The sequence below is a fragment of the Ascaphus truei genome, chromosome 5, assembly GCF_040206685.1.
Source record: "Ascaphus truei isolate aAscTru1 chromosome 5, aAscTru1.hap1, whole genome shotgun sequence".
Classification (NCBI taxonomy): domain Eukaryota; kingdom Metazoa; phylum Chordata; class Amphibia; order Anura; family Ascaphidae; genus Ascaphus; species Ascaphus truei.
Genome location: NC_134487.1, coordinates 156,891,367 through 156,916,392, shown reverse-complemented (window position 1 = coordinate 156,916,392; position 25,026 = coordinate 156,891,367). Strand labels below are relative to the sequence as shown.

At 42.3% G+C, this 25,026-nt stretch overlaps 1 protein-coding gene across 2 annotated transcripts in view; it reads right to left on the bottom strand.

The window, feature by feature from the left end:
* PDLIM4 (PDZ and LIM domain 4) overlaps positions 1-25,026 on the bottom strand; it is a 209,370-nt gene that overhangs the window by 35,979 nt on the left and 148,365 nt on the right. The window contains exons 1-2 of one of the 2 annotated variants that reach the window (XM_075601116.1): positions 19,975-20,142; positions 6,345-6,541 (exon numbers count right to left, since the gene is read on the bottom strand). In XM_075601116.1, the coding sequence (XP_075457231.1) occupies positions 6,345-6,541; positions 19,975-20,127 (350 nt within the window). In that variant the 5' untranslated portion in view covers positions 20,128-20,142. Of the gene's footprint in view, positions 1-6,344; positions 6,542-19,974; positions 20,143-25,026 lie in introns of those variants that run through there. The other variant, XM_075601115.1, reaches the window with a different exon arrangement.

Below are 25,026 nucleotides of genomic sequence, written 5' to 3'. Positions count from 1 at the left end.
TTATGTATTCCCAAGCATACCAATTAAAAAGATGTAATTCATAATTCCACTGTCTTCACTAAGATAGTGAGAGCAGCATATAAATCCAGAGTCTGAGGAAGTCAACAGTCATTATTTTTCATGTTACAGTGTTTCAAGCTGGTGCTAGCATGAAAATAAATATATCTCTTAAATACAGTTTATCTTGTTATGTCACTTCAGATTTTAGTGGTAGCAAGGTGAAAAGCAGAGCAATTACATACAATAACAAATCACAGTGGGTGTTTCATCCTGCTAATGATTCAATCTTAACTACGTAGAATGATGACTGTCTACTTTTTGAATTCTCAATAATCTGCCAGGTCTAACCATATATACCAAACAGGGGCGTAACTACACTAACTATACAGGGGCCTAACCTCTGTGCCAGGCTGTTGGGGTCTTTGTTTGCTGCGGGGCCCTCACGCCAAGCTCTCTCCCACCTGCCGGAGTACAAGTGTCCTAGTTGGTGCGAGAAGTTGGGCTCACCCACAAATTGAGCTAGACTTCTGCATCTGCCCGCGCGGCCCCAGCTTCCCAACAACGCAGGACCCGAGGCCTCGCCCCTGTCCTACAGTGCCACAAGGCAAGTGGGTAGGGTATTGAGTGTGAGAGGAAGGGAGAATTGAGTGTGAGGAAGGGAAAATTGAGTGAGAGGAAGGGTGAATTTAGTAAGAGAGATGGAGCAATTGAGTGTGAGATGAGGGGGAATTTAGTGTGAGAGTTAGAGCAGAGGAGGGAGAGTGAGAGCGTTAGAGAGGAGGGGGGGAAAGGGTGAATTAGAGATGAGGGGGAAGAGTGAGAGAGGAGGGGTTAAGAGTGAGAGAGTTAGAGAGGATGGCAGAGAAGAGGAGAGCTAGAGGAAGGGTGGGAGCGTTAGAGAGAAGAGTGGGAAAGTTAGAGAGAAAGGTGGGCGAGTTAGAGAGAAGGGGATAGTTAGAGAGGAGGGGGAGGGCTAGAAGAGGAGTGGAGATTGTTAGTGAGGAGGGGGGAGAGTTAGAGACGGGTAGACAGTTAGTGTGGGGGGGAGGGGAGGAGGGAAGAAGAGAGTGATAGAGGATGGCCTGTAAAACATCTCTTGGAGGGAGGCCCAAAAAGTTTAGTTACGCAACTGATACCAAAGAACCTTTTGTCGGATGTATCTAATTGAAAAATAAGTAAATATTGGGTTATTTACAGTATGTACCTACGAAGATATTTAGGGAAGGGATTCAAAGCAGTCACCAGACCTTAGATATATGGGGGGTTGAGAGGGGGACTCACTGATCTCTTCCACTGGCTTTTAACGCGCCACAATTTGAGGAGCAATTAAAAATGAATGCAATGGGAACATTATTAATTAACAAAATACATTTCCCCGACCCTCTTGTGTTTTACTTTTAAATTACATGGCATTACAATGCATGATATACAGACCTTTATGTATTTTGTCTTAAACTGTAGGGCCAGATGCACTAAGCTCCGTTAAATCAGGGCAAATAACGTCAGGTCTCTCTCTCCCCACCCCGCCACTTCATCCCCTTTTCGAAAACCCATTGTTCAGGGTCAGGTTAAATCCCTGCACTAACCTGAACGGCCTTTAGTATGTATGATGTCAGGGGGAACACGTCTTTTGCATATCATTATTACTAATAGCCGGAAAAGCCACCCATACTGTATGTTAGTTAAAGTGTAGCACTGGGTTGTTGTTATGTCATTTCCTTTAGTGCATAAGCATTATGATTAACCTAACATTAATTTAGGTTAACGTTAACTTAAAGGTACAATCCAAGTCGGTTTTTTTTTCTTTGATTTTTTTTATTTTTAATACAGGATTGAGGGAAGCAGGGGGTCTCTGGAGCTGGATCCCATTAATTTCAGCTCTGGGGACAACCGGCTTGCGGAGTTACTTACCTCCATAGTGGGTGCCGGTAGCTACTACATGGTTCACATTATGGCTGCTTTTAAAGCTCCCAGGCCCTGCGCCAATAGGAAGCCGTGACATCACCCGGAGCAGCTTCCAATTGGCCCATGTGACGCGGGAGTTTAAAACTGCAGAAACCTTGCAGGAGACACCGGCACCCCCTACAGAGGTAAATATCTCCAGAAGCAGGGGGTCCCCGGAGCTGAAATTAATGGGGTTCAGCCACAGATACTCCCTTCGTCAATCCCGTATTAACAAATGAAATTAAAAAATAAATGTAAAAAAACGCTTTAATTGCTAATTTAAATAACTTAACAGACTTAGGAACAATCTCCTCACCGGGAGGAGGTAAAGCAGCGGGCACTGCCGTGCAGCAATAAAGCGAAGGCTGGACTGTGCTGTGAAATTCTTTATTGATGCATGGATATAAAAGTGCAGGGATGGCACCCCCCCGCTTAAAGAATTTCACAGCACAGTCCAGCCTTCGCTTTATTGCTGCACGGCAGTGCCTGCTGCTTTACCTCCTCCCCGGTGAGGAGATTGTTCCTGTATCTTCACATCAGCTGGAGCACGCCAAGTACAGACAAAGAAAAGAGACCGGAGGAGTTAAAAGACACAGTGAGTGATTTCTTTCATTGCTGGAGCTTCCCCAGGTGATGTGTTTGATACATTGAAGTGGGACTAATGTATGGGGTCTGGGTGGGTCTTAGGACTTCTCCCAGACAACCCTTCACAGTCCCCACGAGACAACATCCCTAATAGGGGTTATTTATCATTCAGCTCCCTTACTCCTGTCTCCATCCGGACAAGCAGCTTTTTTATCATTGTTATGGACTGATATATACTCTGAGCACTGGTTAACTTAGGGGGTCACACACCTCTATTTTTCTCCAGCTTAACAGACTTAATGCGTCTGATCCTTAGTTTGGTTATCTCTTTACCCAATTAACTTGATCGCTACAAAATGGTATCACTATTTATCAGCATCACTGTTACCAAGATATTTGAAAAGCTCCATAACATACTTCTAGCAGTGAATGTTTTAATGTATAATCCTCATTAGCCACAGTTGGAAAATGTCTTCAATTGTTATTGTCTTACACCAGTGGTGCGAAAACTAGGGGCGCAAATATTTCTGGGGATGAGGCGGTGCTTACAGAGGCTCCGCGCTCTTCCCCAAAGCATTTAAATGAATGCCGGGGGAGCGCGCAAGGCCTCTGTAACTCACCTTTCTCCAGCAGCTTCTGGCAACGTGTCACCAAGGCAACGCGGCGTCAAATGAAGCCGCGGATCACATTATGTCATGACGTAAGAAAACGCCAGAGAAAAGGTGGGAGGGGAGGGGGGGAGCACGAGCAGGGAGGAAGAGCAGGCAGGGGGATGCAGAAGATAAAGTTTGTGCACCCCTGTCTTACACGACACGAATCTATTCTGATAATAAAAAAAGAGGTAATTAATAACTACAGTCATATGTCATATTGTACAAGAATTACAAACAGTAAAACCCCCATTCTGTAACACCTTTAATACTGAAGAATGCCAAAATAAATAAATTGCAGGCCCTTCTATATTGAAATGGTTAACTTGTGGATGAAATGAAGGGTGATAGCATTTGGGGGGATTAAACAAGACTTGCAAGCCTCCCTGAACCTCTTAATTGGGCAAAAATACAATGTCGGTCATGGCACAGGAACTACTGTCCTTAATGAGAACCATAGTTGAACCTTCTTAAAATCTGTCAGACCTGGAAAATGGGGGAACATGAGGATGGCATGACAGTATTTATATTTATCCTGTCCTCTGCCTTTTTCTTCCAAAGGGCGCAATTATAGTGGGAGTGACGCAACCAAAATGCAGCAACTCTATGGGGCCGGCGATAGTGCGCGCGAGCGCGATGAAGAGCGACCGCACGGCAGAATTTTGAGCCGACAAACTATTTTGTTTTTTCACGTGACAGCCACATCACGTGAGCGGTTCAGCCTATGAGGGCGAACCAGCCTGGTGACGTGACGGCCACACCTCCGCATCGCCTCCCTCTAAAGTGTGCACATCGCTCGGGCGACGTGTGTGCGTGACGCCATGCGCTCCATCGCGTGCCCAATATAATCAATGCCTTAGTCTCTGACCATTAGGTATCATCATACCAAAAGAAAAATGGTCTTTTGTATCCAGAGTATACACAACACTCAAGTTAATAGAATATAATTGTGTAAACATGACATTGTAGATTGATGTATAGGACTTTTTTAGTACCGGGAGATATAAAGGGTAGAGTTGGAATGTATAATGTAGGTTGGAGTATAACAGACAAAGAGGTTCTGAGCGGAAACTGAAATGTAAAAATCAGCTTGTGCATCATCCATCAAGTTTCACCAACAATGATATGCGTTAAAATCAAATTGACCAGACAAATTGGCTTGTATTTACCATCCCTAATCTGAAGAAATTAGCTCAACGGCAAATAATGCTAATGCTTAAGTATTTCTTTTATTTGTAATTGTTTAGAAGAGAGCCAGTACGAGTCCAATTGTGATCATGAATACATACTAAAGCATGTACATATTAAGCATAGTCAACCATATTTTGAGATATTACTGCATAAACAAAGTTGTGCCTACAATTTTATTGTATACATTAATTTAAGATGGAACAGCTGTGCAAAGAATTAACTGTCATCTAATCCACACAATCTGTATCTTGGACATATTTATTCCAAAAATGTTATCATTCTAAAACTGTTGCGGTTTGTTTGGGTTGATTCCTACTGTATATAAGAGTTAATTATCTATGTTTAATTTTATATTTTAAAAAAATACATATTTTTTGTGTTTTGTATGCTACCCTTCTAAAAACAAACAAACATAGAAACTGTAATTAATTTGAAATAAATAAATAAAATCCCCACTAATTCAGAATGACAGATTGTTGCAGTAACTGCATTTGTGTATCATGATGCATGATAACATTTGGCTTTATGGGTGTGGCATGAATATGAAAGCATCATTCAACTCTATGATTATATCATACTGTTTAGAGGACTGGTAACACTACATTTTCATGACAACATAATTTTCTGGCTGAGGTAGTAACTATGCAAAATAATGCATATTATACATTCAGTGGCTAGATTTTTTATTTGATTTTCTATTTTTTATGTAACTTTAATATTTTAACTATAGGGAATTCATACAGACATGTAATTACTCCTAAGAGCATTATTTCTCAGTTATATGCTTTCTTTGATAAAAGTTACTCCATAATTACTTTGCCGTTATGACCTTATACTCTTTATGCCACATATTTAGCTCTTATAGCATACAGACTGTGTCACAAAGAATGATTGTTAATAATATGAAGGGTAGACATTGTCAGTTATTTAATATTTATGCTGCAACACTCTTAACTGACAATACATGGTCGCCAATCTGTAATAGCACATTTTTGAAAGTTAACATTTCATGCAGCACTATCCTCCTCTGTATATACTGTATTGATACATTTTCCTTTATTCCTTACACTTTCTAGAAAGCCCCAAAACTGGTAATGCTGCTGCCTGTAAAATCTAAGAATATCAGGTGTAATGGTTAAAGGACAGAACTACAAATAGCAAGTTTTTATGTTCAAGTCCAACATTAGTCACCACTTCTCAAAGTGATCTGTGACGATCCTTGACCTCCCTTGGCCATACTGTTCAAATCTCTAAGGCCACGTCCATAGTAGGATGCGCTAGCTTCCGCGATCCTCCTCCTCCCAGGCATCGCGCTTGCAAAACAAACTTGTTTGTATTGCGAAGCGCCGCTCTCACTGTAGCGCATGTTCACACACATTTTCGTCCTAATATATTGCCGTCCTAATGTTTGTTTCAGCGCGAGCTACGAAGCTCGCACCGTAGCCTGAACTATGGACGAAGCCTAATTCTGCCCTCAGGGTGCCAGCGTCGCGACGTACAGTGCGCGCGCCCTCCCTTGCGTATGGCCGTCTCCAAAGCGATGTGTGAACATCCCATGTACTGGGCTGCAGGAGATTAGGGAGCCGATCTGTGACGTGGCGGGGGGCGTGGCGAATGCATCACAGAGCTGGTTCACCCTCATTGGCTGAACCTGCTCACATGACGCTGACGTCATGCGACTGCAGTCTGAAAGACAAATTCACTTTTCTTGGCAAAATGTCGCAGCGTCAATGCGTTACTTGGCTGCCAGGAGAAGCATTTAGCTTGCTTTACCTCATTGTCTAAAATTAGAAAGCCCATAATCGTGCGCGCGCACATCGCAATGCCGGCACCCTGAGTGCAGCCTAAGAATGGTTTGGAGACTCTTGCACAGCTGCCGAGTGATGGCGTCACTGGTTGCTTGTACACTACCTAAAAATGCAACAGGTGCTGATAAAGAATTAGAAAAAGTTATAAGTTAATCTTTTCACATACCTTTGTGGGGAAGAAATGTTTATTCTCCCCATATGCGAAGATAGGTTAGACTCTACGTTGTTGTTGTTGTTATTTGTGTAGAGCCTGGAAGGGTTGTTGTACTGAAAGTTAAGCATTGGCCGTCCATCACTGGGACTGCCTCTGGGAGACACAGGTACTGATCTTCTGTTCTGAGCACTCTCTACTGGGAAAATATCCTAAAAAATGGAAGAGAGCAGCAAAACAAAATATATTAATGTCTGAGTCTGAAAAACAAATTACGTTTAGAATGGCACAATTTAACTCATGCTGTAGGTGGAACATTCATTTAAATGAGACATACAGTATACAGTTGAATGAGTTGTGACAATGGGTGGAATTAACCTACTGTTTATGGAATAGTAAATTCCAAATGGCTTTAAACACAGGTTACAACCATGCAATAAGCTAGACGTAACCACTTGCATTGCAATTTCCACTTAAAGAGGCAATCCAAGTCGTTTTCTTTCTCTTCGTTTTTGGAATACACAATTGAAGCAGGGGGTCCCCGGAGCTGAAGCAGAGGGTGGTTCAGCTCCGAACCCCAGCTTCCGGAGATACTTACCTTCGTAGTGGGTGCGAGTAGCCACTTCAGGGTTCAGTATATGGCTGCTTTTCAAAGCTCCCGGCCCTGCGGGCCAATAGGAAGCCATGATGTCATCAGGCTCAGTTTCCTATTGGCCCATGTGACGAGGAAGTTGAAAACGGCAGAAAACTGCAGATACCGGCACCCCCTTCAGAGTATTTCCGGAAGCAGGGGGTCCCCGAAGATTAAATTAATGGGGGTTCAGCTCCGGAGAACACTTGCTTCAACCCTGTATTAAAAAGTGGAGGAAAAAATGGCTTGGATTGCGCCTTTAAAAGTCAGTATTTACAGCTACGAGAGCCTTATTCTAAAAGCTACAGTACACTCACTATAGTGCACACAATAAGCCAGCCCATTAATCTGAACAGATTTACCATATGAGCCTACATTAGAAAAAAATGTGTCTTTATTTATGAAGATAGATCATGCCAAACTAACCTTATTATTTTCTTTGAGGCGGTAAGCAATATTTGCACCTGGATTGAAACCTGGTTGAAGGATAGACAACAGATAGTTGTCATAAATGGAACTTTTTCAGGTTGGGCTAAAGTCGTGTGTGGAGTACCTCAGGGATCGGTACTTGGATCCCTGGTTTTTAACTTGTTTATTAATGACTTTGAGGTTGGATAGAGAGCAAAGTCTCCATCTTTGCTGTTGACACTAAATTGTGTAAGGTAATAGAATCAGAGCAGGATGTAATTTCTCTTCAGGAGGATTTGGAGAGACTGGAAACGTGGGCAGGTGAATGGCAGATGAGTTTAAATACAGATAAATGTAAGGTTATGCATTTGGGAATCAAGAATAAACAGGCAACTTGAAAATTAAATGGAGATAAATTTGGAGAATCCTTGATGGAGAAGAATTTAGAAGGGCTTGTAAGCTGCAGGCTTAGCAATAGTGCCCAAAGTCATGCAGTAGCTGCAAAGGCAAACAAGATCTTATCTTGCATTAAACGGACAATGGATGGAAGGGAAGTAAACATAGTTATGCCCCTTTATAAAGCATTAGTAAGACCACACCTTGAATATAGAATACAATATGGGGCACTACTGCATAGAAAAGACATTATGGAACTAGAGAATGCAGAGAAGAGACACCATATTAATAAAGGAGATGGATAATCTGATTTATAAGGAGAGGCTAGCTAAATTAGATTTACATGAGAAAAGAGGCGTCTAAAAGGGGGTATGATACCTATTTACAAATATATTTACGGTCAACACAAGGAACTATTGCTCCCAAGGGCAGTACAAATGTCACTGTGTCATCCCTTAAGGTTGGGGGAAAGGAGATTTCACCAGGAACAAAGGAAAGGGTTCTTTACAGTGTAGCATAGCCTCTGGCCGCTACTCTCCTCCTGGGCCCCCACAGTGTAAGTCCTGGTAAGTACAGGCAATGTGAGGGGTTAATTCTCTCATGAGGGCCTAACTTGCTATTGCAGCTTCGATGCAGTGTTACTGTATCAAGGGGTGGGCCTAGCAACAACCAGAGAGTGCCAGTCCTGGGGAGGATATTGGTTGGGTCATATGCAATTATGTGATGCCTATCAGTATCAGACCTGCCCTGTTATGGAGCAAGGTTACAAGCTCATCCCCCAGGGGATATACTGACACTCTCCCAAAAGTGGGAGTCTCTCTTACCCCCCCCCCTGTGGAGTGGGCAACAGCTACCCTGTATCCCAGTGGGGATACAGCAGGAGATCAGGAGGGAGCCTAGATGGGCCTCAAGCTTTAAAGTGACTAGGAAGAACTGTAACTTCTGGCTGTGATGACAATAAAGAACCTGGAACCATCTAAAAGAGTGGCTTATTGACTGAGCCATACAAGAGTGTCAGCATGGATCATCCTGGGCTTCCAGGATCCTCGCTGAATGGAGGCACTGCCAATTGAGAAGAAAGAAGCACCCTGAAAGCCTGTCCTGATTCTCCCCATACCATTGCGGAGCAACTCAGAGCCTCCTGGATTACCAACAGGTATGCACTGCACCAGGAATACACAGGTAGCGACCCAAATCATACATAGGGTGGGGGTAAAGGTGCTACAACAGTAAGGCCAGTTAAAATGTGGAATTCATTACCCATGGGCACTGTGATGGCAAATACAATAAATATCTTCAAAAAAAGGTTGGACATCTTTTTAGAAAGGAAAGGTATGCAGGGATATACCAATTACGTAAACATGGGAAGGATGTTGATCCAGGGAGTAATCTGATTGCATTTATGGTCAGGAAGGAATTTATTTCCCCCCTTATGAGATATCATTGGATAATGTTTCACTGTTTTTTTTTGTTTGCCTTCCTCTGGATCAATAAACTGTAAATACAAATATAGGATAAGTATTTATCGTCTAAATTTAACATAGGTTGACCTTGATGGACGTACTGTATGTCTTTTTTGAACCTCACCTACTGTATTATGTAACTATGTAATAACAGCTGGTACAACTTTAAATACAATCCTACAAGTCTCAATTTGGGTGAAATGAGTACATTACTGCAGATAGACTGAATTATAATAATTGTCAAATTGATCAAAAATACTGACATTGTTTCTAAAAGGAGTTGTAAGACAGACATAAAGGTTATGGCATATCAGAATAATTATTTGGTTCAACTAGTCGTTTCCATTTTCTACTAATACTCTGAGAGCTTATATCCTCTCTGATTTTTGGAGGTAATTCAATACAGTATTGTACCCCAAACCGTCTGTTCGCATAGTTCTACATGGGTGTACACACGTTAAATAGCAGCTGTATTCCATTTACGTTCAATATAGAGTCATTGTAGCAGCTGTTCTTAATTTAAGATTGCTTTCTTATTGTGCGTCCACATGGATACACTATAAGAACACATTCATTTCACCATGGATTATGACGGACCATAGCTGCTTTTGCTGCTCTATTGATAAACAGGTGATAACTGGCACAAAGCAATAGACCAAAATGCAGGGGAAGTACAATCATTTATAGGGCTATTACAATTGGGGATAAAGGCCACACCCAAAAGAGTTTCGTTTTTAAAAGCGTCTGATGATGCAAATGTGAGGAAACATTACACACGCAATTGATATGCACAGTCCTATAATTGTGACAGACATATAGTACCATCTGTGCATCAACAATCGCTCATCTAAGACCTTAAAAGTATAGTTATGCTGGTGTAGCACTAATATTTTTACGCCAACTCTTGCCAACTGTGCTTTTCTCACAAAACTCAAAATCAGTTCACCAAAAGTCTATGTTAAGAATTTCACTCTTTTTCAATTTATAGTTAACTTGCTGTGGAAAAATCAAGTAGTTAACAATTTGTGATATCTGTTATTGAACAAACGTACAATCGGTTATAGTGTTCATTAGCCACAGAGGTATGATAATATCACGTTTAGTTGTCAAATTTGGTTATGAGAAATATGACTGTAAATTCTTCCCACTTTATTTCTGCTTTCTTGTTTTTGATCAGATATAAAATAGGAAAGTTATTCATGAAAAAATAGCTTGCCCATCTGTTATTTCCTTAGAATTATTTGAGACTTTGGTTTTCAAATGCCTCTAAATATATCTTCTTATACTGTATTTCCTTTTAGTAGCACAGAATAAATGTCAAGAGTCAACTGAAATAGACAAACAAGTTGTTAATTTAAAAACATAAAAAGGATGGATTTCTTAATTTTTCTATTAAGTCTGCACTTTCCAAACTCCATAGGGTGCCGTTTCACCTTCACTTGTGTTGTCTATTTATCTACATGGGGGTTATTATTATTATAATCCTCATCGTGTATTTGTACAGCGTCAACATATTCTGCAGCATGGTACAGTGGGGCTACAGAGTTATGTATATTACAAAAACATGAACAGTTACATACAAGTGAGGACGGGCATGCACAAAGAGGTACAAAGAGGTAGTGAGGGCCCTCCTGAGAGCTTACAGAGGGAATGAGGGACAATGTTGAAACAAGAAGTTAAAGTGGCTGCTAATTGTTGAATAGAGTGAATCTCAGGTTGGCGTATTGCCCAGTCTCACAACTGATTCCCAAATTAAGGTTGGGGCGGGGGTGGTGTTACAGTACATAGGGTGGAGATTGGTCAGGTGTTTGATATTTGGGTGGGCCGGTGTATCCTGGTCAGTAAGACCCGTTGATCCAGCAATGTTTCCTTTAACTCCCCCCCCCCCAAAGCATTCTACAGTAGGATATGGGACATTTTTCTTATTTTGAGAGAACCGGACTATATATAGCACTGAAAAAAACTAGATACAGGTGTCAAGCAGAGTCCAGTTTTGCCAGAGTGCACAAGATGTAAAATTTAATTGTAATAAAAGTTTTACTGTAATACAAGTTACTGTAAAAGTTTTAATTGTAATAAAAAAAAAATGTTGGATTTAACAATGTTAATGAAAGTTGACGCGGCTTCTATTATTTTGATATAACTTTAAGGAGTGAGATCCATAAGAAAAGCACAGAAGTTGAAATGACCCCTTGGAAAACCCTCCCGCTAAGCTTCCAGCAGCAGGGAATTCTAAAAGGGATTATTGCTTCCCTCATCATTTTTGAGGCAAACAAGTACATTGACATGCTGGGAAGAGCCCATCAGAGAATTGGTGATATAATAATGAACGTCTCTTTACTGAATTGTAAACACATTTACTAAACAGATAACTATAACATTTCACATATAGTAGTTTTAAAAACTTGAAATTCCGGTGAGAAAAGTTAACTCTTTAGTTAATTTAGTTGAAATTGATTACTGCAAATAGCATAAATATGCACAGAAATACACCATTAGCATGTTTGTGGTCATGTTGGAACTTGGTTGCATGATTGATAATGATAGAGCACAAGTGATGAGTAATAGTATGACGATAATGTTCCTGCTGGTTGAGCCCACACAAGTACATATAGATGAAAAGTATTAAATACACCAACAAAAAAAACAAAAACAATAATTAGATAGCAAAAAGAAAGTATAGTTTTAGAAACAAAATAATTTCACTAGCTTTTACAGAAAAACTTTGCAGTTCGTCAAATTTAGATTTTGTTCTAGCGCTGAATATACCTGCCTTAAGGACTAAGCCCTCAAGACAGAGCATATAAATGTCCTTTCGCATTAATATTTTGGCTAAACATGCACCATCTGTGGAATCGCTGAACCATAATTGGTAATTTCCTTTCTGTCATCATCATCATCTATCCTATGGCTGCAAGCAATAAAGTTTATAATAATAGTTTTACTTAGGGGAATTATATTTTGCATTCTGTTCCTGTTAAGTAGTAAATTGTGCTATGCTGCCAATAGTAACATGTGCGATGGGAAAGTAGAAATTGAGGATAACAATAGAGAAGCAGTGCCACTTACTCTTAAGTACTATATTTGTCCACATAAACTGTGCCAATTTATGGCTAAGGCTTCAGAGATACTGTAAATAGAGATGGGCAATTTTTTTGGCAAATTTGGATCCGCCTCAGATTGGCCGGATCCTTTGGTCTGCAGATTTCCGTGGATCAGTCTCAAAAAGGCCAATCCATAGGGTTACCATATTTTTACCGGACAAATTTAGCACATGCACGAATAGCGAGCACCCGTTGCACATGCGCGAATGGCAAGAGCCCACAGCACATGCAATTGCTCATAGCGCATGTACAAATCTCAAACGCCGACTGTGCATGCGCGAACGGTAAGTGCCCATCGCACATGCACACGAGTGGCTGTCAGCTTGCAGGTGCAATGGCTGCTTGCCAGCCGCACATGCTCAGTTGGTGCTTTCCGGCTATGCATGCATGATGGGCGCTTGCCAGCCACTCGTATGCACGAGTGGCCAGCAAGCGCCAATCACCCATGCGCAGCCGGCAAGCGCCGATCGCACATGCGCGGCCAGCAAGCACCAAAGAAAAAACCAGGCCATTTTTTTTTTTAAGTCGGGACCTGGGACAAATGATATGATTTGATCAGATTAAATCCAAGGGGGTAGAGAGAGAGATGATATATATATGGGTAACTACCCAGACTATATCCAATGGCGGATTCAGATTAATCCGCTCTGATTTTTTACTACCCAATGGTTTGCCCATCTCTAAATGTAAAGCCCTTGAGTTATACGGCCCCCTTGGTGGCAAATTGCAGATGTATTTTCCAGTTGCTTTCAGCCATAGTACCCAAGTAGCCAGGTTTAAGGGAGATATAATCAAGTAAAAACACTCAACCAAGTAAACACAAAACCCTCTCTATTTATTCCCATCTGGTTGATAATTTTAAGGTATTGTGTGTGGTGTAAAACCTTCTTTCACAACACAGAGCCACTTAAGCCTGAATGTTCCATAATCATGCAATAGCTATGCTTCAATGGCTTCCTGACTCTGCACTTTCGATACATGGACATTGCTACAGCTGGAGCTCAATCCCAGTGTAGAGAAAACCTAAATCATAGATCAGGGACTTTTTCACAATACTTGTAGCATGCATGGTTGGTAACCACATTCATGTAAATGTACTAAATACACATTCGCTATCTAAAGTGGCTTCATGATAAGCATTAATATGTTTATCTGCAGGTCAACTCCTAGATTTTTGCTATTTTGTTAAAAACAGCACAGAATAGACAGATTACTGAGCATGCAACATATGCTACTTTCAACCTTTATTCCAACAGAGATATTATACTGCAGCAAAGCCAACAATGGGGAACTATGGTAAATTATGTAGAAGCAACTGTGCTATTTCATAGTGAAGTATTTGGCCAGCATGTAAAATGTAATTGATAAAAATATATTTTGCACTAGCAAGGGGATTGGTACTTTAAATATGTGAACTGTTCAACTTAGTTCCAGTTTAATCTAAGCCACAAATAATACCTGGGAAAATATTCATTCCTTCCTTCATTGCAAGTTATTTTTTAATATTTCCTTTCCTGGCCATGTTACAATCTGTTCCTGCAGTCAGGCTGTTTCTGATCACTTGCTGCTGGGTGTTAAATTTCTCACTGTACTGTAAGTCCTCACTACGTCCCTTGTTTACGACTTTAGCTGGTGCTTCTTGGAATCCATTCAATCCATATCTAGTATCTGAACATTGTCGGCGGGGTACAATGAAAATACCACAACATAAACAAACATGTTAAATACCATGCCTTGCTACTTATTTTGTGTTCTGGCGCCTTACGAGTTTATTTTTTTCACAAAAGTGCTTTCTTTATAAACTAACTGCATAGTAAATGGCCAGATATATATAAGGGAAATCTTAACAATAAAATCATAGCCTTATTTTGTACACAAAAGACTGGACACTACATAAAATATATGATAGCCGGTAGTTTTCTTAGGGGCTGATTCTATAGTCTGAAGCAGCCAATCATAATCAGCTGAAAACTCACATTCAAAGCTGCTTTGGACCCTATAGAATTGCAGTACCTCTTCCCCCACCCTATGGAAGATTGTGTCGCTACCAGGTGTGTAGTGGTGCATAATACCTGTTGGCCTGCAGGAGACCTGAGGTTCCGCCGTTGTTTTTGCGGAAACAGGACAGGCTTTTGGAGGTCATAGCATAGTTCTTTCTCTATAGATCAGCGCCTCCATCTTCAGCAGACTCCAGGAGTGCTGGAGGCAGTCTCCGCTGAAGAATCATCACCTTCTCCCCCTGACAGACTGCAAACTCAGACAAGGAGTGTATTTCAACAGGGACAGATTTATTTAGCAATCAGCATACCATAGATATACACCGATTACATACTGCTTTTAGGTACCAAACCTCTGGATGGTCCCTTGGTCAGCTTTGAGGCCTTTCCAGCTGCCTTTGCTATGCTGCAGCCCCCTTGCTGGGGACTGATAATCTAGGCGCACCCCAGAGGGCGAGACAACACTACAAAATTTAGGTTTGCAAATTTTCTAGTACAGAGGGGGAGGGTACAAGGTCTGAGCCCCTGATTGGGCAGAACGCAGACCCTGTCCACCTCCACCCCTGTCACTCAAGGATGCTGCTGGGGGTGAGGAAAACCCAAGATTGGGCCTGACACTGCCTGCACGTACCAGGATTTACATGTCAGGGAGGGCAGAGAGGTAGCCAGACCAGGCATGGCTACAGAATCATCCCCAAAGTACATATACAGTACTTCCACTTCTTAACCAAATACAGCTCAACCCCATTATAGCACGATCCACATTATACATTATAATTTATACATTATTATTTTATTTATTTTATCATTTATAAATTATTATATAAAATAATGATTTATAAATTATACCATATCATACAGGAATTGAACCCAGTACCTTTCACATGCTAGTACCAATTCCCTACCTGCAAGCCACAGGGTTTGTGTGATTTCACAGACTCTAAATCACACCAATCCTGTAGCATAGCAGGTAGGGAATTGGCACTAGCATATGAAAGGTCCTGGGTTCGATTCCTGCATGTGTATTATATAAAATGTATTCATGTTCAACTCTCATGCATCGAATGTTTTAAAAAAAAAAAAAAAATTCTCACATGGTGTGTCATGTGACTCTTCTCTACGTAAGTGCCGCGCACGTGGACGCAGCCTCATGAAGCAGGGAGAGCTGCAGTTACGGCAAAGTTTTATAACGCGGTCTCATTCTGTGGACCCCGAGGACTGCGTTATAACAGGGTGCAGCTGTAGTAATGTAGTGCCGACGAGTATTATAAAACAAATCTGGGGCAATCACCAACAAGACCTGGGTACATGATGCAACATTTGAGTGACATTTCTGCAGACAGACTAATGGCCCATCGGATTAACAGCGGAGGTCCCTGGCAGTTTGAAACGGAATGGGACTGCCAGGGACCCCTGCTGTGTTAATCCGATGGGCCATTAGTCTTTGCAGAAATGTCACTGAAATGTTTGCAACATGTACCCAGCACGTACCTGGATCTTGTTGGTGATAGCCCCAGATTTTCTAAGGCAAGTTTTAGAATACTCGTCGGCGCACTTGTAGGATCTTTTTCTTATGCACATTAATGTTGAGAAATACACAAACAACCTTGACTTATTTGCTTTAATATTGTTTGACTCAAACGTTTGGATCATTACAAAGAACTGAATAATAGTGAATAAAATTATAAGACTTAAGCTATTATCAACTCTGACACCTTATCACGATTACCTATCACTAACTGGCTACTAACTAGTTACGTGAAAGGGAAGGGGAGGGTTAATTCCCACTTGTGATGCTAACCAGGAGTAGGCAATGTTTGATCATGATATAAAAATATAAACATCTTCATAGCATAGGACAGTTCATAAGACTCAGGATTCCAGATAGTCCAATGTTAAACACACTCCCATAGATTATGCCACTAGCCATATAGGTAAGTCTTATGTGGTGGTCTAGGTAACCGTGTGTGGGACTGATCACATAAATGAAGTAAATGGATTACTAACTGCTGACCTTGGGGATATCCTGGTCCTGTCCTGCGTGCTCCTACCAAGGAACAATTGAAGAGAGTACAGGGAAAACGGCGGTGCATCTGCTGCTGCTGCTGAAGATTGGAAACCACAAACTGCAAACCACAAAATATCCTAGGTGCAAAAATTTATTTTAGGGCATAGTAACAGCCAAAAAGAACACTCTGACGCATTTGGTAAAGCGTGGGATACCACGGGAAATGCGTCAGAGTGTTCTTTTTGGCTGTTACTATGCCCTAAAATAAATTTTTGCACCTAGGATATTTTGTGGTTTGCAGTTTGTGGTTTCCAATCTTCAGCAGCAGCAGCAGATGCACCGCCGTTTTCCCTGTACTTACTAACTAGTTACAAAGATTCATACAGAGGAATGGGATTGATGGAGACAGCGGTATTGGTTTAAATGCCTAGATTTATTGAAGTTGTTTGGTCTTAGTAGGGTAATTCGAGGGAAATGCTGGTAAGGTTTAGGAAGGGGGAGGTGCTTATCTTCCCACAATCAAAGGCTTTAACTTTATAACTGTCAGAATAAGAACAGAAGGTTCTGGGAATCAAAGCTGATTTTTTTGTAATCTGGGGCAACAAAGCCATTGATATATAGCAATTGTGTCTTGTTATTTAAAGGGGCAATCCCTCCTAGGACCAACGTGAACCTCGTCTAGTGTTTAAGGGGTCTTATCTGGGTAATGTATACCTTTTTATCTGTCAGTTATACATATGTTTTATGTGGGAGGGGTTGTTTTCCCCTAGCTACTCCATTTTCTGTGATGTCATTCTGTGCTCCCACTTTCCTTACTGGTTCTCCAATAAGGACAGGGTGTGATAAGGGTAACGAAAGCATTTTGATTGACGAACACTTCCCAATTCAGAGGCCTCTAAGAAATGAAACCTGTAACTAACTTCCCCAAAACATGAAAACAGCCAAACCCTTGTTTGTGAATTGTTTGATTTGTTCTGGGAAGCCAGTCAGATGGTTAAAAGTATGTTTTCTGGCTGACTATGTTGGACACCTTTAATGACTAGAATTTTGAAAGGTAGTGTAAAGTCATTCTTTTTTAAGGTTGCAGAGAGTCCTGCAATGTGTTGGGGTCTCCTATGAAAGTGAGGCATCTAATGCTTCATCAATGCTTGAGGGGTCTTCCATGCTATGATTGTAGGCCTTACCAGGGATAAAAAGCCTGTGTTCAAGCTGTTGGTACCAGGGCTGCTGACAGCCGGGACATGTGTCCCAGGCCTGGTGGCTGCCGGGGGCCCGGCCGGCAGGGCGGCAAGTTGGGCCTGACCTCTGGCCAGGCTAGGCTGCCGGTCCACTCGCGGCCGGGCTCCGGATCTCACTCAGCTGCAGGCCTCTTTCTTACTTTGTCCGACGCCGACCTTCCAATGCTGGTGTGCGATGGGCCTCTCAGACATCAGTGCGCCGGAAGCAAGCTTGGTCCAGCTTCCGACGCACGCTGGCATGAGAGGGAGGCCCGGCGTGCACCAGCATTGGTAACTCGGCGTGGGACAGAGTGAGGGTGAGGCCTGCAACTGAGGGAGAGCCAGGGCCCAGCCGTGAGAGGACCAGCAGCCAGGCCTGACCAGAGGTTGGGCCCAACTCGCAGCATCGGTCAGACCCCCACTAGACACCAGGCCTGGCCTGACCATCCACAAGGTAAGTCTGTTTTTTTGTCACAGGGGCGGGGTATTTTTATATTTTTATATGTATTGGGAGGGGGAGAGTATTTTTTATGTATTGGGGGTGGGGGTATTTCTTATATGTATTGGGATAAGAATACGATCTGTAGAGTTTTTGTGTCTAATAATTATCCCACATTGTGTTTTTCCCCTTCAAACAAGTGGGTACTCCACGGCAGCTACCCGTATCACCCAAAGCTGCCTAATAGCGCCACAGACAACACACTCTGTCGCTTTTTGTAATAGCGCCACAGGCCACAAAATAAATTAAACCTAAACGCATTGATGACATCAAGGGACGTTTTCTCCCACGTGACTGATACATAATATTGGCAGGAACCACACGTGTCTTACATCACGTGGGAAAAAACGTCCCTTGACTTCTGAATTCATTAGTAAGGGTGGGGAAAAGAGGTAAAGCGTGCTTTACCATGTGACTCAAAAACACATGGTTTGCTTGTCACGGGAGACCAGTACTTTTACACCGAAACCACGGGGATCACTAGCACCAGACGGGACAAAGTTGCACACCAGCAGACAAAACAAAAATGCACAAAACAAGATACAATACCAACTGGGGGCCTGGGGAGTAGACTCTAGCCTTCCTAGGTGCAGGGGTCTGCCTCAAGAAGGCTTGCCCTGTCCGCTTTTCATCCAGGATATCAGAGTGCTGATCACACAGCAGGCCCTCTGATATGTATCTCCAGCTGGTCACATTCAAGATTCAAACTCCTTCACAGAATATCTCTCAAATAGTCTAGTGCTCTGATCAGCAGCTCCCCTTATATAGGCTAACGTTTACATGGGACATGGGCTGCTGGCCAACCAGAGCAAGGATTGAGTTGGTGTCATAAAAACCAGAGGAGGGGGCGTGCTAAGGCACTCAAGACCTCCCACTGGGTAGGAGCCACAGAGTCTGCAGGGGAACAAAGGCTATCCTTCCTGAGCCCATCCCCAGACCTGATTGTCCACTCTTCAACACTAACCAAATGTCTTGACACCTTTATCTCAATCCATATTTCTATGCAGGTACTTCGGCTGATTAAATCACTGAGTCCCCTTCATAGAAATGTACAAACACAAATCACGTTACAAGTCTGGTAGCTTAGAAATTATTACATACATTCCACATTTGCAGGGCTGACCCACCCAAATACATTGCAGTGCTTACACAGATATCACAAAACACTTTACTTCATATTGCTTGCTCAACTAGACTGGGGAATTGCATTAACAGGGAATAAAGTGCTTCATATACAATATTTACAAACATATGACATTTTATGTCATACATTGGTTATATTCCCTGTTTCTTCCCCAGACATAAAGTAGATTTGGCCTAAATAAGACCTAACATAGATGACCAAGTTACATGGATTTAGGGGTAGCTAACAGGGCTTGTGCTTTGTGTGATGCCAGCTACCCCTACCGTCACAATGCTATGTTGGGAGGCCCTATATAAGGACCACGTCCTCTCATACCACCTTAGTCGATGGTGGGGAGAGGACACGTGAAAATGGCTCCTGTTATGAAGAAAAGATGAAGATTTAAAGGAATTAGAAAATGAGTCGTCAAGCAACAGATGACATGTTGGCTAAAATCATCAATGAGGATGGCTTGTCATGGGATAGAATGGACTGCTGCCAATATCCTTGTGTGGCCAGAGGGGCTATAAGTTAATTACTGACCCTCTAGAAGCAAATTGGTTGTGTCCTTTTTAGCTTGTCACTCAGTTCGGCATACCAATATTCAGGATCCAAATGTAAATTCAATAAATGCGTGTATCACCACAAAAGGACTAAACAAAGAGTGAGTGGGTTGCTTGTAAAGCACAGATCCTCTATTCAAACTCATTGGAGCAGTCTTTCCATGCACTCACCAACAGAACTACTTCCACTTGCTAATTGAATCATTTTTTCCAGCAGCTGAAAGCTTTTCCCTTACCCTTCCTGTATTACTGATTTCTGTTTTTCTTCCTCCTGCTGTGCTGTCCAGAGTTTCACCCGCAGTGACTCGGTTGACCAGCCTTACATCATATGCCAGAAATGCTGCCCTCTGCTCTTTCTTTCTAAAGGGCACGTACAGTGTGGGTGGCATGGAAGACGTGATTTAGGCTTAAACACAATGAAACCATTACAGCAATAGTTCCTATTTAATTCCGATCGTGGAAAGAAATTGATGGCTTTGCCAGTAAGTTGGACAAGTCATATTGTATCTGCAAATAAGCACCATCCAGTTCCTGTTTTTGTTCAAATGTCCTGTCTTGTTTAAAGTGGCAAGTCCCTTTAAATGCTCCAATAGCTATTTTCATATTTTGATGCACTTGCTACTGTATTTTCTATTTACATTCTGTTATAAGGAGAAGGAGTGGCTCAGTGAGTAAAGACACTGACTGGCACTGAGTTTGGAACTAGAAGAGAACAGTAGGCACAAAAAATAGATACAGGGCACATTTACTAAGCAGTGGTAAGCCATAAACATCTTATGATCAATTTACTTCAATGAGCCATAAAATACCTTACAGCTCAGTACCGCTCAGTAAATAAAGCCCATATAATTCTCTTTACATGAAGTTGCCTTTAAACAAAAGACATGGACATCTCTTGCACCGCACTTCAAAGTTCAATAGGTAGCACTGCTCCATTATGAAGAACAAACCAATGTATAGTATTTACTATTAATATAGCATTTTCCATCATTGCGAGTGAATAACAATATTTGTAGGCCAATGCAGTGAAGGGAGAAAGAGAGGAACTTGTTAAGGAATGAGCATGAAGGAAGAAATAAACTTTTTGTGCCTGTTAAAATGTATTTTTTATCATAACTCATACGCAGTTTTTGCTAAAGCTTTCAGTGAGCCAACACAGCCAATAAAAAGAACGGATTTATCCATTATGTATGTATGTATTCATTTCCTTTCTGTCTCTTATCCAAATCAAACAAAAAAGCTCACAGTGATGTACAACATAATAAAACAACTTTCTGGAAAAAAATTCCTCTGAGGAAGTGACGAAACGCGTAGGGTGGAGCTTAATTCTGTCTACAGTCATTGAGGAGTCTCTGATGAGGTGGTGATGTAATCGGGGGAGGTGTCTGAAGGAGTCGGGTCATGAGGAGAGAGACACCAACCCCTGCTGCCAAAGTCAAACTCCAATAACAAGTTGCGGATGGCAGTTGTTATTATGCGACAAGATCTGGCACATTGTAAGTGTTAAATTGGTCTTGCGTTTTTATTAAAGTTGGCCCCACTATACCACGCTATGTTTATTTTATTATTTTGGGGCAATACTCGCTGGTGACTTTTGTGAGGGACTACATTGAGGATCGTTGCTGTGAACTACGTGGGATTCGTGGATTCAGCCAGACGACCGGAGGTTAAAGCACAGATTATATCCACTGCACTTAACCACTGTGCATGCTGTAAGAAGGCATTTCAAAACCGTATGGGTTTTTTTTTCTGCTGACAGTGATTACTGCACAAAGGTCTGTTTTCTCTGTTTTAAACCATGGGAGAATCCGTTTTTCCTTTTTTGCCTATGGACTATTTCATGGACTCTTGGGACTGGTAATACAGTATCATTTTGTGCCGGGGATCTGCTTTGTTGTGTTTCTGGAAAAAAATATTGAACTTCTGGTAAACTCCATGTAGGAGAACAAACCTTTAAGTTTTTATTCTAGGAGACAGAAAAGCCGTTTAAAGCTCCAATCCGTGCAGCCGTTGTCCATCCCCCCTTTTTTTTTTTACATAGGATTGAACCAGGGGATCTCCGGAGCTGAACCCCATTAATTTCAGCTCAGAGGACATCCTGTAACCTAGATACTTACCTTCTCTGTAAGGGGAGCCGGTAGCCGCTGCGTCTCGCTAGCTGGGTTCATGTGGCGGTGGAGCTTCAAAGGTCCTGCATCCTGCCCTCATATAGGAAGCAGTGACGTAATCTGGTGCCGCTTCCTATTGGCCCACATGACATGGGAGCATTAAACTTTGCGGAGATACCAGCACCCCCTATGGAAGTCTGTATCTCGGAGGCAGGGGGTCCCGTCTAGCTGAAATTAATGGGGTTCAGCTAAAAAGAAGTCCTGATCAGAACCATGAATACATGTTAACCCTCGCTGTAAGGCATATTTTGCTCGGAATTTGCAGAATAGCACAATCAGCACTTATCCTCCTATATAGTATAGTGCTCTATGTAGTGCTGGTAGTAGCAGCACTGTGCTGAAAATGTTGCCCTGGTCCTTTAAGGTATGTATAGGCTCTTCAATGGAGTATGTTCTTAAAATATTTACTCCTATTTGGTATGATGCTTTGTATTGTGCTATTGGTGGTAGTATTATCCTGTTAGTTGAATGTCAGGACTTCTTCAAAACTATTTTTGTATACAGTTAAAGTACAAAAAATGGATGACACTGTCAATTGTAATGTGTTTGGATACATAGTATCCGGGTGTTCTTTGTTCTATTGGTGAATAATTAGTACTGCGGACTCTTTCAAGATTGCAAAACGCTTATAACAGCAACCTAGTCCTCAGGACTCCCTATACCAGATGATCAGTTAGAATTACAACAACTGCAGTCATTTGCTGCATACCATCTAAAGTACCATGTTCAATAGATATTATTCAAAATGAAAAGTTACTGTCCTGCGCTTCAGTCTAGCAGCAGGCACCTACGGTGTCAATCCGCCAAGTTACTGGGTATGAGGGAGCATGTAATGGGCCCTAGGGAGACCGGAGTGTATGGAGAGGCAGAAAAGATTTAAATCTCTTACCTTTGTTCTCCACTCCGGTCTGGGTCCTGCTCACGCCTCTCTTCCAGTGTCCGCGTGCTGCCTTCAGTAGATACGAATAGTGGATGTGTGAAGAAGGCGCTACTGCGCATGACAGAAGTCCAAACAGGTCCCGGATGAAGCAAAAAACTTTATTGACAACACACTTGGGGGCTACACCAAGATCTCCTCCTCTACGCGTTTCACCCTTGGAGATAGGGCTTCGTCTTGGAGAGTATATTATTCAAAATGCCTACAATAATGTCATTTATTATTGACACAATCCTGTCTGTGTACCTTCCGTTTCAAGGTGCTTTCATCACATTGTATCCTATTTCAGGGGGGCGCAATCTTTTTCCCCTGCGCCCCTGTGACGATGGAGAGGATTTGGCCCGGGATTAAAGGGATTACACCCCAATTGGCCACCCTCTAACCTCACCAGGGAGACAAGGGGTTAACTGGGCTGAGGCCCAGATGTGTGATTTAACCCTTGTCATAACCTGAAAATGTATATTCCCTGTCCCCCCATGTTTTATTGTTAATCAGTGTCTGCATCACACACACACTGGGATCCATCCGGGAGCACAAGGGTTAATAGTGGCATTGTGATTATAGCCCTTTGTGTAACTTTCCCGCCTTTTCAGGCACCATTTTGCAGGTCCCCATTGGCAACCATTAGGGCTCAATGCATTTCAATAGAGAATTGTGCTGTTTTAGTCCTGTTTCCTGTAAAGACCAGCAGGTGGCGTCCGAGAGGGAGAGCGGTGGTTTCCCATTGAAAGTCAATGGGCCCATTGACTTCAATGGAGATTCCTCGAGGTACCTTTCGAAGTTGGCTGCCGTCCAGACCGCAAACCGCAAAGCGGATACAATGTCCTTTAAAAGAGTTAAAATCACTTGAGTCGAGTTCAACGTTAATTGGCGTGGGAATAAACAGTTCTAGAGCACCTAGAAATAAAATTCTTTTTGCCCCTAGTTCCTAGGCTTCCCTTCACTCGACCACAACCGGGTCCCCGAATCCTGGACCCCCGATAAAGGGTCGAACCGAGAAGAGCGGGTCGGCCATAGGCTTCAATGACGGCGGCAGAAACAGCTCCGAAAAATGACTAAGTGTGAAATGCTGTAATTTAGGAATCCATATCTCCAGTTCCGGAGGGACCAGAAGATCAAGGTTTGGGGTTTCTGTAGTCACTGCTCCGGCATCACTGCAGAAACATCCTTGACCCTCTTGGACCAACCCGACGGAGTATGGACCCCCTTGAAAGTTCGGGACTTTTACCATTGATTCTAATGGGGGAAAAGCCGCATGGTGAAAAAATGACTAAGTGTAAAATGTTGAAATGTGTAAGTCCATATCTCCGGTTCTGGAATGCCCAGAGGGATGGGATTTGGGTGACATGTAGCCAAGGTTCCGGCTTTAATGCATGCCCATCTCCAGCCCCCTCAGACCAACCAGACGGAGTATGGAAGAATGTAAAGATTTGTGGATTTTCTCATAGACTTCAATGGCGGCGGTTCCCCATTGAAAGTCTATGGCAGGAAACCCCATTGTCTACAACGGCGGAGTTGCTCCATTGAAACTCATGGTGGCGGAGCCCGTTGTTTTCAATGGGGATTTAGTGAAAAGCTGAGATTTCTTTTTAGCGGACATTTTTGTATTAAAGTGAAAAATGATTTAATGTGCATTTGTGTATCTCCGGTTCCGAAGGTCGCAGCAAGTCGCTTTTTGGACCATATGGTGTCCCAGTTCTGGCAATGACCTGCTGGACCCAACGGAACCGGATATTTTAATACGTTTATGTTTTATGTTTAATACTGTGTCCCAAGGTATGGACAAAGACCCAGAGGAAATTCTTTTGCATACCAGGATAGCAGATGGCCCTAGAGGCGACCCATTGTCTAGGACTTAAGTATTGTTCAAAGGGTTTTGTCACCCTCCCTGTTTACCTGAGGGCGGAGGAGGCTCAAACCAGAGCAGTCTTTAAGTGTCCCACTTCACACCTTTCAACAAATGTTTTCCTGCCAGAAATCCAAATGGATAGACTGGCTGGCATTACTGATGCAAATGTGGGGCTTCAGAAATGAGACCCCAGAGCTCTACTGCGCATGTCCCAACAAGCAGGGGGGCATGAATTAAAATGTGTTCCCAGGCTAGTGAGTGGCTGGAGGTAATTGAAAACCAATCACCTGTACTTAAGGTTAAGGATAGGGCCACAAAAGGTATATAATCTGTG